General features: G+C 33.3%; 1 protein-coding gene across 1 annotated transcript in view; it reads right to left on the bottom strand.

Annotated features, from left to right (window-relative positions):
• uex (metal transporter uex) overlaps positions 1-15,954 on the bottom strand; it is a 96,421-nt gene extending 80,467 nt beyond the window's left edge. The window contains exon 1 of the mRNA XM_085954081.1: positions 15,458-15,954. Coding sequence (XP_085810207.1) covers positions 15,458-15,939 — 482 coding nt within the window. The 5' untranslated portion in view covers positions 15,940-15,954. The remainder of the gene's footprint in view (positions 1-15,457) is intronic.
• Positions 15,955-16,231: the final 277 nt, after the last annotated feature.

Consider the following 16,231-nt stretch of genomic DNA (forward strand, 5'->3'; position numbering starts at 1 on the left):
GTGCTTCGGTATTGAAAGATTTTGTCCGCGACATATAGTTTTTCATGCCCACCTACAAACACAAAAACCAAAGAGATGAATAACCATGTCGCATTAAAGATAAATTTTATTAGCAACAAATTTATCAGTAAGAAATATAGCGATATTTTTTGAAATCCCCGTTATAATTATTATAACTAATTGCATGTGCACGCAAATCTATTGAATATTCTCAAACTGCATCTCGCACGACACTAGTATTTCGCAAGATCTATATTATATACCTATTACGATTATTGTATTCAGTGGCGGCTCGACGACTTTCTAGGTGGTGGGGTTTAACCATTGATCATTAAATACCTACCTACCTACTTTCTCATATTATACCTACATTATGCACCAAGCTACTTATAATAATACGGTATTATTAATGAGGAAATGAGTAATTTTTCAGAATAAATAATATGTATATATATATATCTGAGTCGTTACTTAATCACATCTAAAAAGCGTGCTTAAAAATATTAACTTAATTAATAATAACTATTATTTTTGAATCAGTGATAATCGGTTTTGAACAACGACATACAGCGAGCATTTTAACTAACCTATGGGTTATTTCATTCGCTCCCCAGTATGCGTACATTAACGCAAATGCATTCACATCCTTTGTAGAACGAGATTCGTACCGCGGCGACGGGATAGGACTGAAAGACCCCGGTCAGCGAAAAATAGACGCCATAGCTTTTAATTTGAACATAGGCGTCACCGTGAAATAGAGCGTATTTAATTTAATTGGTTACTTTAATATCGCGTTATCAACATTGTTACAATCACTGCTTTATTTATTTGTATAAAAATAATAAATATCTCTATACAATTATGACAATTTTATTATACAAATATCTTAAGTGTATTTTTGACATGATAACGATGTGGGGATGGTCCCTGCGAACCCTTGAGGTAGAGTCGCCCCTAATTGCATTATCAAGAAACTGACGTTTTATTAGAAACTTTAAAAATAAATATTACTAAAACACTCGTTTGAAACCGTAACTGAAGTATATACATATTATGAAAAGGTCAACGAAGGAAGCGAAGAATACAATATATCTACTTAAATAAATAATATTTCATATGGCGGAAGACTCGAAGCGTTGTATGACAACTGTTTAATCCTAACAAATACCTTCGAAATTACATACCCATACATATTCCGTAAGTACCTATATTATAATATATTGGTATCTACCTAAATGTGTGATGCCAGGCTGAAATAATAAATTTATTATATAAGATGACTCACCACACAACGCAGTCATGAGAAAAACTTGCATGCCAGAAGTGAGCGGAATCAGTGCAATAAATGAATAAAAATATCAGTCGGTAATCCACTCAGTTGATAAACGGAAGACATTGAATCCTCCCATGCTTTGGATACTTAATATATTCATTGGAAACCAGACATTTTTTGTCCTAGTTCGTTGTTCCGGTTGTACCTATCGTGAGTGTTTAAATATACCTCAAACGTATTGTTATGTGGCAAATGGGTGGTTTTAAGTTTTCATAAAATCAGTTGATTTATTTCGGGAAAAAATAAACAATCCCGATGAGTATAAATTATGCAACACGTCTTTAATCGATGTGCATTTCACTTTCAGAGGATTTGTTGCCGGTGGGATCATGTTGCCATAATAATATGTTGTTAAATTGATTACAGTACAAAAGCCTAAACAATATAAACTTAAGTTTATTGTATTGTTTTAACTGTCAATTAATAGTGGAAATGCATTGTATTCTTAATTGAAATATAACGCAAATTTTATCATACAGAATCCACTATTATTTCATAATTCGCTGCCTGAAAGCAACAGTGGTATAAGTCTAAAATACTAGTTTCGAGATAATTGAACTTAAACTCTGTCATTCTAATGAAATAGTTAACTAAATCTTTACTTCGTTTTTTCTACGGTTTATTATGATAATAGTAAAATACTTGTGGTTAACATTGGTTTATCTCAGTTATCTCACTGTTCCTTTGAAGTTAGAGGACAATTTTGATAAATGCAAGTGTCATTTTTTCTTTTAAATGAAGTATTAAGTACATTTTTTTTTTAAATCTCAGTGATTCATTATGTAGGAGGTATAGTTTTCGGTAATCGATTGGCTTACTTATCTCAAAATCGACTTTTTTCACTTTATTTCACTGTTGCTTTCAGATAGCGATATTTGGATCTGTTTTATTTTATATTATCCTAGTTGAAAATGTCCTTCTGTGGCGGACGAAACCGGTCCAGTATACGTCAACATACTTAAGTATTATTTTGACATATATGGCGTAAAATAATAGTACTCAACTATAACTTACTTTTACGGTCCAATGCTACGAGGGTGGGTCAATAATTCCTTAGAAAAAAGCATTAAAACAGTTTTTATTTTTGTATTTTTTTTTTATTTCTCAACATAATCTCCTTGGAGCTCAATACACTTGGTTAGACGTTTCTCAATTTTTTTTAAACCGTCAGAAAAATAAGTTTTCGGAAGGTCCTCAAAATAAGCATTTGTCCGATCGATGACTTCTTCATTTGAAAAAAAACGTTGTCCACTTAGCCATTTTTTTAAGTTTGGGAAAAGGAAAAAGTCACTGGGGGCTAAATCTGGCGAATACGGTGGGTGGTCGACCAATTCGAACTTCAATTCTTCAATTTTAGCCATTGATCGTAAACATGTGTGAACACGGGCATTGTCCTGATGAAAGAGGATTTTTTTCCTGTTTAAATGAGGCCGCTTTTCTTCAATTTCGTTTTTTAGCTGGTCCAATAAAGATGCATAATAATCCCCTGTTATTGTTTTTCCTTTTTCCAAATAGTCAACGAAAATAATTCCACGTGCATCCCAAAATACAGTAGCCATAACCTTACCAGCTGATTTTACGGTTTTCGCCTTCTTTGGACATGGTTCGCCTTTCGCAATCCACTGCTTTGACTGTTCTTTCGTCTCGGGAGTATAGTGGTGTATCCATGTTTCACCTACAGTCACAAAGCGACGAAAAAATTCATCCGGATTGCGTTGCATGAGCGACAACAGGGCTTTAGAGGCCACCACCCTATTGCGTTTATTGTCGACTGTGAGCAAACGCGGCACCCATCTTGCAGAAACTTTTTTCATGCCCAATTTGTCATGTAAAATAGAAATGACGCTACCTTTTGAGATCCCTGTAACCTCAATTATCTCACTCAACTTTAATCTTCGGTCACTTAACACCATATCGTGGATTTTATTGATCATTTCTGGTGTAGTCACCTCTACAGGACGTCCTGAGCGTGGTTCATCCTTTGTTGATGTACGACCACGTTTAAATTCATTTAACCAGTTATAAATAGTTGCAAGTGAAGGAGCAGATATGCCGTGAACTAAATCCAACTCATTTTTTATTTCCTTTGCTGTTAACCCTTTTATATTAAAATGTTTAATAACAGCTCTAAACTCAATTTTCTCCATTTTTGTAAACAAGCAAATTTTTTTTAAATGTACGAAAATAAAAAACAACAATCCGACCAATCTGATTGAAACTTCGCAGCATACTGAATCGGTAGTGCCGCTGCATGAAAACAAACCGCTAACAGTACTAGTCGCGCCACCTGTCGGCTTTTCTAAGGACTTATTGACCCACCCTCGTATAAGCTTAGTATAGAAAAAAGCTCACGCCCAGACAGACATTGAGGGGTTTTCAAAACGTCGTGGAGAAACCCGAAGCCCGGATTTATCTTTATTTTCAGCGAACAAAGTAATTTATTAGCCCGTCGGGAATATTTCAGTCGATGGGAAATATTGGCAACACTTATATAAGTAGTATATTGCATGATATACTATTACTTACTTAATATACTTATATAAAATGTGAAACTATGATATTAATTTGTATAGATATTTTACATAAAAAGTTATTCCATAACTGCACGTCTAGGAATAGATAAATAGTAAGTACTTATTACTTCTAATACGAATAATAAAGCGTCGTGTGTATTGGGGCGTCGTTGGCGTCGGCGTCGATGTGCCGGGCAAAGTGACGCAAAGGAAGCGTCGTCGCCGCCCCGAGAGACGTCTGTGACGTCACGTACATCGTACGTACCGCCGAACGAAAACAAAGAAGTACACATGCGACAGTTACACTTTGGTTTCGTACAGTAGAAAAAGTCGATTTTCCATTACTCGAAGAGCATAGATAAGTGAAACGGCAAATAATTTTCAACAATAGGTGGGACGAAATTTCGCACTCGTCGCCAATCGGCGAGCAGCAGTCGATGTGTGAGTACGTCAACTTGTTTTGTGATGGCGTCGGAGGAATATATTCTTATATCGTGTAAAGATGACTAAAAAACGTTATGGATGTACTCGAAAAAGAAAACATGTCAATGAATATATTATTATTATTACTATATAACAATAAATATAACACTAAATGGACGCATGTTGAATTTTTATGACAAATTACGTTTCGTTCGGCACGCGTCATTTGCACAATACGCGCGTCGCATAATTACGATCTTTTTAGATTTAGTTAGACCATGCTTCAGCTGAGGTGCCTTGTAGTTGGATATTCGATTATCCGTAATGCTCATGCCAAAATACTAAATACTAAAAAAAAAAAAATTAAAGTAACATTGTAGATGACAATGTAATTTATGTGGTAAAATCCTAAAACCCCTTGAAATTAAGTATGTTTTAAATAAAATCTCATCTATTCATCACTAATTACAATGGAGTCAATGACGATGGCGCCGGCTCTCTTGCTCCTGTGTGTAATGCAATGGGCTCTCACCCGGAAGGCCCAGGTTCAACCCGATGAGGTCACAATATATTTATGTTTACTCAAAGCCTGAGTGTTTATGTGATAGTTTCACTTCTACTACTGCATTACTGTTTCACTACACTACTGTCGTTGGGCCCATGGCATGTAGTAGTGTTGAAAAGAATATAATAATGTTTCAGTGGCGAAGGGTGGAGGTAGACTGCTAAGATCCGACATAAATAGTGACATTAAACTTTGTCAGTGAAAATAATCGGTATCCATTGAACTAGGAATACCAATCGCGGATGGTGCTCATTAATTTTAAAAAGTCAATTAAACCCTGCCTTACCAAACCATAATAGTTAAGACAAAAATATTGCACATTTTTTCAGTCATACTTATTTGTTTTCGATGAATTAAGAATACACATTAAATACTACATAAGGTGTTGGTTAGTATTTTAAAATGCATCAAGCGTGCCTAAACCAAGCCTTATAAGTAGATAAAAAATATTCTTCCACTATGAAACATCTAAAAATAAGTGTGATTTAATGCATAATTTTTGATTTTGATGGATATACCTACGAACATTTTTTGACGAATATTTACTATGGCTTGGTTTACTACACAGGGTTTTAGCACTTAATTGAATTTTAAAAACTAACTAATATTATCCACACACTGTAGTCTAGTTTTTTTGATATAGATAGAGATAGAGATTAATATTTTATAATTTATTGATTACGGTTTGGTATAGGTAGCCAGGGTTTAATTGAATTTAAAAAATCAACCAGCACCATCTGCAAATTGTAGTTTAGTTAAATGAAAATAAATAAGTATGACTGACAAAGTTTAGTGTGCACTATTTATGTCGAATCTTAACAGCACCCCTCGCCACTGGGGATCCAATCCCGAGCCAAAAATTTGATCTCGGGATTACACTTTGACGGATGATTTTTTCGATAGTTAATATATTTTTTTTATTTATACAAATAGCAATGATAAAATCAATCAAAAATGTCTAGTATAATTTATACTATTTATGATAATATTGTGTACATTCAATATTGGAAATAGGTACATGGGTTTAATGGAGTAAATAATATTGTAATATAGATAATAATGTGAAAGTAAAACAGTCTATTTTGTTTATTTAAGAAAAGATAACATTCATAAAATTCTGCGTAGAAAGAAGTGCTTGCCTGCACGTCCGTGGCACTGGCGGTTAGACGCCGTTCGCGTGCCAAAACGTCAGTGGCGTCTAGTTGGTTAATTATTTTTCTGATGTTCTTACGATTGCGTATGACAACAAAAAATGGTTATTTATTATCCGTGAGCATTCGGCCATTCCCGCTGTGACATGTGCAGGTATATACTCACTAACATAATTTTGTGCACACACTAATTGATTGTGATTGATAAAAAAATCAATCCCGAAGGTTTCGGGATTATGTTTACTAATTCCGGGATTCATAGGTATCGAAAATTGTCCGGGATCCCGGGATTGGATTCCCTACTCGCCACTGATACACAGTAATTTTGGGGATAAAATGATTAAATAGTGTTTATATATTCGACAACCGAGTGGCACTCATTGGCGGTGATCTAAATACGCGCAATGTAATTTTAAAGTGGTCGTTATTCGTCTCTGATAACAATATTATCATTATCAAAGCAGCACTCTTCGACGTGAATACTTCAAACATTGCGATGTTATTCCAATGTTTGAACTCGCGAAAATATGATAAGCAGGTGAAACCGAGACCTTACAAATCGGATAACCACACTAATTAGTCTGCAGGCATAGATTAAATGAAATACTTCTGCAGGTAATACCTACCTACCTGACGCAGATATTAACTCATCGATTCGGGGTAACGACTAATACGTGTTCGCGAACTTACCTACTCATTTGTCGTACTGTGTCACCTTTCGAAGAATTTAAATATAAAAAAAAAAACTTGAATACCTACATAATTAATAATTAGTGGTTGGCAAACTACTGCTCACGAGAGAATTAATAATATTTATATTGACCCAGACTTCTGAAGTAAAAGGTACCTAAAACTATTACATTTTTTTTAAATACATTACTTACTTAATAATTACGCAATGTGACTATTGAAAATCATTTGTCGAATGTCGAATTTTATTGAATCTGGTTTTAGTCAGTACTTAGGTTTTTCATTTGCTCCTAAAACACATAATCGCGAAGATGGGTGATATTCATTTATCACTGAAGCAGACATTTAAAACTTGGTTTCCATCAGTCACAAGAATTACACCGAATAGGGGCAAGTCTTATATTTCCATTTTTCCTCCTCTTTCAAAAATGAATGACCCCTCCCCCTAACCCTCCTTGTGTGCGTGCCTTCTTACAATATCTACCCAGTGGTTCCCAACCCTTTTTGTATGACCGAGCCCTTGAAGCATTTTGTTTGAAAATTACAAAATTCAATTAAAATACCATTTGAGTATGTAAAATAATCAACCAATAAATTTGTCCCCAACACAGAATCTACTCCATTAGTCGAATTTCCTGCCACATTTTGTAAGACGTATTCTGACTGAAATTTTAATGTACTTATTTAATTATATAACCTAACTATCAATTTTGAAAAAATATATATCAAAATAGTTAGTACTTATTCCTCGTTTCCTATATTTCGGATACAAGAGTTATATTAACATATTTCACATCGTCCAAAACCAATGCGACTAAAGAAACAATAAATAGGTACGTCAATGCTTTGCTGTACATAACAATATAATCTAAAACGTAAACGTGCAAAACTTTGACGGAAAAAATGAGCTGTGCGTGGTAGGCGGTGACATTCAATAATGACAACTCTGAGACCCATTTCGCATGATTTTACGGATTCTCGCGAAACTTCGATTGGGAACCACTGATCTACAGTATAAAGAATATTACGATGACTAATTTAATGTTGACTAATTGACATCATGGACAGCATTGCTGCATTTTTGTTAACATGTCATGACGGTTTATATGCGTAAATGTACTATTAAAACCGCCACCATAGGATACCATCAAGTATAAAGTAGTAACATATAATAAATATTTTTCGTTCTAACTAAAAGTCACCACTGGACAATAAACGTAATAATTTTTAGATTCAAAAGACTGCTCCTTTATTGATGAATCATTTGATTCTAGAAAAAATCTAATAAATAAGTATTTATTTTTTGTGGTAAGTATGTAAGTAAGTACTTATGTATATAATAAATACCTAATCAGAAAAATATACTAACTCAGTTTTATTGTTATTGATGACCCATCATAATGGCTAAATGAATTCGCTAGAGTGGATATACTATATTTTTTACATTTTCTATCTAGAAGACATTAGTCTCTGTTGACAGTTGAGCTTGAGTCGTGTTTTGTAAATTAGTATTGAGTTGACGCTTCATTGTTTTCATATTTGGACAAAAATCGACCTCATTCATTCTTTTCAGAATCATGCAAATTTTACACATTCATATTTTAATATTACCTAATTAAAATGACACATTTTTTGTCACTTCTATAGGCATGGCTTAGTATCTCGTAGGCTGCACAAACGTTTAAAATTATACATACAAAATAGACCTACTATTCAAACACTGATATCGCCTTTTATGAAGGACGGACTTAGGCGTCGGTCTATCTACCTATCTATAATTCTACAACGTCGTGGGTCCCAGATTCGAATCTGGGTCTGGCAAAATCCACATAATATTTTTCAATCTGTGTTTGAGTCAGAGTATGGGCCTAATAGGTTGAGCAAGTGGCCAACATGCATTTCTCATAAAACCAAAATCTGTTAATATAACGTCCACCCTCCTCCACTCTGTGTAGGCCAATGACATATTTGTAGGCCCATATTATGATGCTCTAAGGATCGAACATGGTGAAGTAGTAGTACTTAATGCATCATAGTTACATTAAAAAATACCTAAATTGATGCATTTTATCAGTCTCTATAATATGTAGAATGGGTCAGTATCACACCAAGCCTGTCATGTATGTATCATAACATAACATACCGTTGGTATTTTTTTACAAACACGTATCTCAAAAAACACAACTTTTCAGGAGAGGCAAATAACAACTTTATTCTCTCAGTTAGAAATAAATGTTCTTCTATGAAATATCCATTTAGTATAGTTACACATATTTTCTTGAAAAAAATGTCATGTTTCTCCAATTTATCGCACTATACTTTCGACCGATCAGTCATATCGACGAAGATACGAGAATGCGTTGCAACTGTACCTACCTATTGTGAATATTACTGCAGCAAACACGTATCTTGACTTCCGAGAAAGAACTTCAGTATTCTGTATACAAACACGTAACTTAAGATACTTGTTTATATTACTTTTAAGTATTTTATTGTGATACGAGTTTTTTATTATTGCTTAAATCTGTTATATTATAAAGTATGTTTTGAGATACGTGCTAGTGGAATATATGCGTATTCAAATTCTGAATTCATTACATCAAACAACTCAAAACTGACAAAAATTGAGAGACGTGTTTGTAGAAAATTAAAGACAACCTAACAAATTAAATGTTTCTGAAAAAATGCCAAAGGATGCCAGGAAATGGACTGAAGCTATAAAATTATAACAAAGGGCAATTTTCTCTTGGGTTTGTTTCATCGATAGTTAAAAAAGCACGTTTCTTGTGTTATTAACCACTTAGAGATGTACTTACTCGCCTAGCAAATTCCATCAATATTATCGATAATTTCAATTCCTTCACGTTACAATAATATGCATACAACTTTGTAATTCATAATATATTTTGTAATATGAAGAAAATATGAGATATTTTGTGTTATAATAATATAAATAATACTTAATACTAAAATCATTATTTCAATTTTTAAAAATTACATATTCGGGGTAGGGGGGGGGGAATTTTGTGGGTTGGCACCCGGTCGGCAAGGGTCCTTGGATTAGCCCTGTTTGTAGGTTCTATCTCCAAACGCAGTGTTTGAAATAAAGAAGTTTATGAACCGGAGAGCTCGATGATTTTCCGAAAATATTAAAGTGTATAAGTTTTCTTGTTATATGGGTATGTCTCTACTAGGGAATCCAATCCCGAGCCAAAATTCTGATCCCGGGATTACAATTTGACAACCCCGGGATTGGGATTTTTTTCCATTGTTAATATAAAAAAATTAGGTACTGTTCGGTTATACGGAATACAGCGGAAAACGCATTTTGAAAATAGCCGATAAACTGGATTATTTGTTAGGTTAACCTAACCAAACCTAACCTAAACTAACCCAAACTAACAAATAATCCAGTTTATCGGGTATTTTCAAAATGCGTTTATCGCTGTATTCCGTATAACCGAACAGTACCAAATTTTATATTTACAAATAACATTGATAAAATCGGTCAAAAATAAATCTAGTATAATTTATACTTTTTAAGACATTTATTGTTAATATTGTATACGTTCAATCTCGGAAATACATAAGTTTAATGGAGTAAATAATAATTATTGTAAGATAAGTAATAATGTGAATTTAATGAGATTGCTTTTTCTGATAGTAAAGACTTAATGAATGGGTTAGCGAGATTTAAAATAGTAAAGCAAACCATGGTGTACTTATGGCCTTTCCGCTTCATAAATCTGATTAGTCAGCCAAATATTAAAATGCCGTAAAACGTATGAGAACATGGTGGAATTACTTTGTTAATAGTGGGAAGCATTGTTTTTTCAAATCTTTCTCATTTTTATTAATTTATGTGAAAAATAAAATGAATCGGCAACTTACACGTCATGGGTATAATATAAATCAAACTTCATTCAAACTCAGTTTATTTCTAATGTAGTTATTTGTTATTAAAAGTATTTTTTCTGTTATATTTTCGTTTTTATTTTATTTTCGATAAAAATTGATAAAAAAAATCAATCCCGAAAGTTTCGGGATTATGTTTATCAATCCCGGGATTCATAGGTATCGAAAATAGCTTGGGATCCCGGGATTGGAATCCCTAGTCCCTACATATCTACGTTATATGGACAACGGACAAAATGCAAGAACAGTCTTTAGACAACTAATACGCACATACGCAAAGGTTTCGACAGGTAGGTATAATAGTATGTTTTACGAAAAATATGCTGTCAAAATAGGTATTATTATTTTTGCTTCTTTTACCTGCTGCATATAATCAGTCCATGGTTTATCAAACCCTGCGGGACATCAGTAATTATTTGTACTTATACATAATGTATTATTTACGATCGTTTAATTGGTTCAATTAGTAATATTAATATCAAACAATATTCAGTCACTTAAGATGTTGGAAAGCGAGTCCTGGAATATTAATCACAAATCATATGGAATGGCACCTGCTCAGAGTAATAATGTAAAGAGTGGGTATTTTTCGGGTATTTGAACCTTTTTGGGTATTTGAACCTCAATTTTATTATTATTAACTAAACTATGAAACGTTATACCAGGGAACTCAGAAATAATGGGAACTGAAATACACAACGGGTAAGGCGATAGCAGGTAACCGACTCGAGTAAGGAAGAATCCGGGTTAAACTTACACACGTGTTAAGAATACGTTTTACGTGGAATACTAAAAACTGCTCTCGGTTTATGCATTTACGCTCATTTAATGTTGGTGTATTACACACACTATTGCACGTGCATAATGCGTGCTTCATTTTCGTAGGACACTCACACATTCAAAAGCCTGCTTCACCATGCAGCGTATTGAATATTGCCTATCGGTATTCTATTTATTATCTGTTCTGTGCGTTATACCATTATGTTGCTTCTCAGTACGGCTACCAAATTTAAACACAACATAGTTAACCGTAGTTTTTACTTAATTAACTAAAAATAATTCATACCACTAACTTTATCACAAAAACCATAAATTTCAGCACGCAATTTTTAAATGAATGTAGTCAATCAAATCAATATTTACCGGCGACGTTTGCAAACAATATTTAAATCAGCCGTAGAAATTCTATCTTACTCTAACGCATATTGCGGAGATATAAGCGTGCCGAATGCTTTTTCACTCGCACTTATGATTAGTTTTTGTTCAGTCATAATTTATGTTATACCTATACAATCTAAAAAAAATCTAACAAAACAACACAAAATCTTATAATTCGTGGGTCGGGATGTGAAGTCAGGTAAGTCACAAAATGTCATTTTGAGATATAGCAAAAACAAAGTTCAAAAAATTCCCCACATTCCCCTAATTATAGTTATGTTTTTTTATGGGTAACAAATCAAAGTACATGTAATTAGCTTTCAATTATATGTCCTAGAAGTATTCTAACTATTTCGTTTCATTAAAACTTAATTGGTTTAAAAAAAAGGGAATTGACTTAACTGGATTTGCACAAAAAATGATTGACTTACCTTACTACGCATAAAGTAATATTGTTATTTTTTCATGTAAATCCGACTAATATTAGCAATAAAACACACGTTTTATACATAAATCTTATTGGTTTATTGAACAAAATATTATATAAATTTAAAATTAGCATTTTTACAACTTTTTTTTACTTTAATGTTATTTAACTAATGAAAAGGCACACAAACCTGAATATTATAAAGTTTAATCGTTATCATTAAACTTCAGTATGAATTTCTTCAATAGTATCAGGTTAAATATCGCTGACTATCTCAGATGTCTCAAGTGACTCATAAAATTCTCTATAATACGGTGAAATGTATGGAAGTAAGTCTATCAAATCTTTCGTCTTGTCTCGTCTTATATATGAAATTTGTTAAAATGCAGTCGTTTCGTCGAGAGTTCTTTCAAATTTCTCTATTCCCGGTTCGTGTTTGTTGAATTGAAGCCACTTAACATCTCTCCAAACAAACTTATTCCCATCTGTGTCTATTTTGCTGAGTGGCAATGGTCCTTTTAATCGATCCGAGTAGTTAAAAATTTGTAATTGCACGAGTCATTTCAGTGACTTTAAAAGGATTTTTCTTTGCAGCCGCACACATTGATTTGGCCCAATCATGAGGATGTTCGATCGTTCCACCAAATGTTTTTTTTTCTTCTCAATTATGCGATGGTCACTATCGCACTCCATATGTGTGTGGCCAGGGACTAAAAAGTGTGATCAATTTTGTTTAAAGTCTCAGAATGTTTTACTGCTATCATGCACATTACAGCTACGTGGCTATTTTTGTTTTGACCCGCACATCTATCAGAATACATGATCATATGCTTAATATTATCATGTACCCCTTGGTTAAGTATTTGAACAGGCATGAAGCGATATCGTTAGCTTTTCTATTAGCAAGAGTTTCATGGCATACATAGCAATATCCCTGGTTATTATCACAATCATGCACTGTCAAATGCCGTTTGTAAAAGGCCAGGGAACTTTGCTGCATGTCAAATGTTACAATTTGGCAAGAAGAATCTTGCAAGTACTTTTTATCACAATTTTTTAGCTGAATATGCAAAGTCAGCTTCGTTATGATGCTCTTTCAATTCCTCATGATTTTTATTTCTTTCTTCATCGTTGGTGGAATTCTTAATTAAGTTAAGTTTATCGTATGTTTGGCAAGTATGTATCCTTATTTGGCCGTTTGAATGTTAAGTTCATGCCAGGGAATATTTCTGCGTATAAACGAATATTGATGGGATTAGAGCTAATATTCTTCAAATATTGAGAATACATCACAGTTATTGTCATATGTGGCGGTAAGTATTTTCTGACAGTTCCTTCTAGAGTAATGACTCTCATAATGATGGAATTGAGAGTATAATATGTGTCTTAGATATTTGCCTATCTTCTTCGCTATCTTTTAGAGATATTTTTCCTCTTGCATATTCTTGAATAAGTATACCGGAAGTAGTCGCACTTTTTTTTCCAAAACAAAAAAATTGTGACTTTCACTTAATGTTTTTAGTGTACAACCTTTACAAATTGGTTTCCGTAACAGTTCAACAGTCAAGTAATATTAAACTGTTGGCGAAAATGTTGTTTTCATGGTTCGCTTTGTCTGATACGACTTTTTTTCGTATTCATAACATCCATTATAGGTACTTATTGTGTAACTTTTTCCAGTATTTCGTGCAACTTTTTTATCATTTCTGAAGGCTTTGTATCATCCCTTAAGTTACATTTTTGGTGATTATTACTTCTCAATCGAGAACGAGGGTAACAGGTTAAAACATCATTATGATGTGTAATCGTGGAAGCACTATTTGAGCATGAAGGGCGTGGTTCTTCAATGTTGGTAAATAAGACTGTAATAATTCTTGAATATTAAAATCAAGATCTTTTATGCTATCAATGAATCGTTAACATACAAGTTATTGGAGTATGTGGTTGAACCTAGAAGCAGAATTGTTTATTTGGATATTATGTACGTGTTTTTAGATTTAAATAAATCAAATTCGATAAATTTGGTATATTTTTTATTATTTACAAATAATACACATACTTATTTATATAAGTCATAATTTATTATAATACCTATGACTATTTTACTTAGGTTCTGTTGTTATTTCTTTTTCAAATATTTCTCAAAATATCTTTAAAAATACGTTAAATTCACCAAAATCAACACTGAGTAGGTATGACGTTTGAAGGTAAGCCAACTATGAGTAGTAAGGTAAGTCACACAAAATGTTGACTTATCTGACTACTCATGTGACTTAACTGTGTACACACCCCGTAAAATAAAAAATATGTTTTGACTGAAACTGCATCTCACCAATGGTGAGACGTACGGCTTACCTGACTACACACAACGAAAGATTATTTTTTTTTTAGTATAGTGGCATTCATATCTCATTTTTGCTGTTTTGTGACTTACCTGACTACACATCCCGACCCACGAATTGTTTGTACTTTGTCGCAATAGGTGTGTACGACATGTCAAATTTCTTATTAAACTTTATTCAAAAATGTAAATTAAGTAATGGTTTACATAATAATTCTAGAACCAGAGCGCCATTTTTATTTTTTCCACAAGACGAAGCGGTAGTCTCGAGGACTTCACGAAGCGGAGCCGTGCTCCGGTGTGTTCCGGTCCATTTCGAGCGCTGCTAAAACCGTATATTTTCTTAACATCTCAGCTCAGAAGAATATATCATTTAATAATAGTAGGTACGTACACAACTTTTATATTACCCACAGAAACAACAATATTTATAACAACTATTTCGGAAACGGCACAAATCGCGTTAAATACCTACTTACTACTATACCTACTTTATTATTATATCTTTATTGGTGTTGAAATTTATTTTATTATACTACTTACCTGTGCAATTACCTAGGTAATGTCTAAATTTCTATTATAAATACACTTCCACGAAGGATAAAGGGGTGCTGTTTATTTTAGGTAGGTACCTACCAATAACAACTAGGATACATTGATAACATTAGATTTAAAATATTGCAACGTGTAAGAACGACAACCAAATTAAAGGTGAAAGTGTTTTAGAAATTAATATCCTGATAATTTATGGTTTACAAAATTAATATTCGTTATTCTTAGCCAATGTTTGAGGAAATAGTTAAAATAAAATAACATTACATTGCACCTGAAATATTTGGAAAAAACCACTTGGTGGTAAGTATCTACTAGGTACCTGTTTCAAAATTTACGTAAATGCTATGTCCAATTAAGAATTTAACTGTGTTATTGTATTAACTCACGTGTTGTCGGGGTATTCATTAACCGAAAGATACAAATTAGCATCTTTAGCCGGTGCGATAGTCAACTTCTCTCCTTGGTGGATCCAGGTATTAGAGGTCCTCAAACAAAAATACAATGAATCATTGATTTTGTCAGCAGGAACAAACACTTCCAGGATGCACTTATCATCGGAGGATTCTATCAGTTTAACACTTTCGAATATCAAGCCACGCTCGTCACACGGTGCTCCATATCTGTCAGGCGAATTTGTCAAAACCCATTGCATATTTTTGTGATCACTGCCAAAAAACCCGACTCCGTGCAGTTGTATTGCGTATATTTTGCCAGTGAATGCGTTTCCGCCGTTGCCATCGCCATTATTCAACTCTGTTATCGAAAAAGATTCGATTGATGGAGGTATATGTTTCGCATGACATGATATTGCGAGAAAAATCACTATTATTGAACCACAAGTCCGTATCACTACACCACTCGCAGCCATTTTCACTGGGGTACTGCCAGTATTGCTATGTATAGTAAATCAAATTGTCAAAATTAGAGTTGCCAGACGCTTAAGTAATTTTTCGTAATTATTTGTAAATAATATTTAAAAAAATATGGTAGGTACCTATCTTCTTCCAGATGATGCTTTTTGCGGTTACCATATAAAAATCGCTGAAGCAAGTTTCAGTTTGACGTAGTGCTATTTTTATAAGCAAGAATATATTATAAAAACACTCTTTCATATCAAAATGTCTATTTCATTGTCAGAGTAAGAATGTAAAGAAAAAATA

Source organism: Rhyacophila brunnea, unplaced genomic scaffold, assembly GCF_057557595.1.
Source record: "Rhyacophila brunnea isolate RB1 unplaced genomic scaffold, BYU_Rbru_1.0 scaffold_4, whole genome shotgun sequence".
NCBI lineage: Eukaryota > Metazoa > Arthropoda > Insecta > Trichoptera > Rhyacophilidae > Rhyacophila > Rhyacophila brunnea.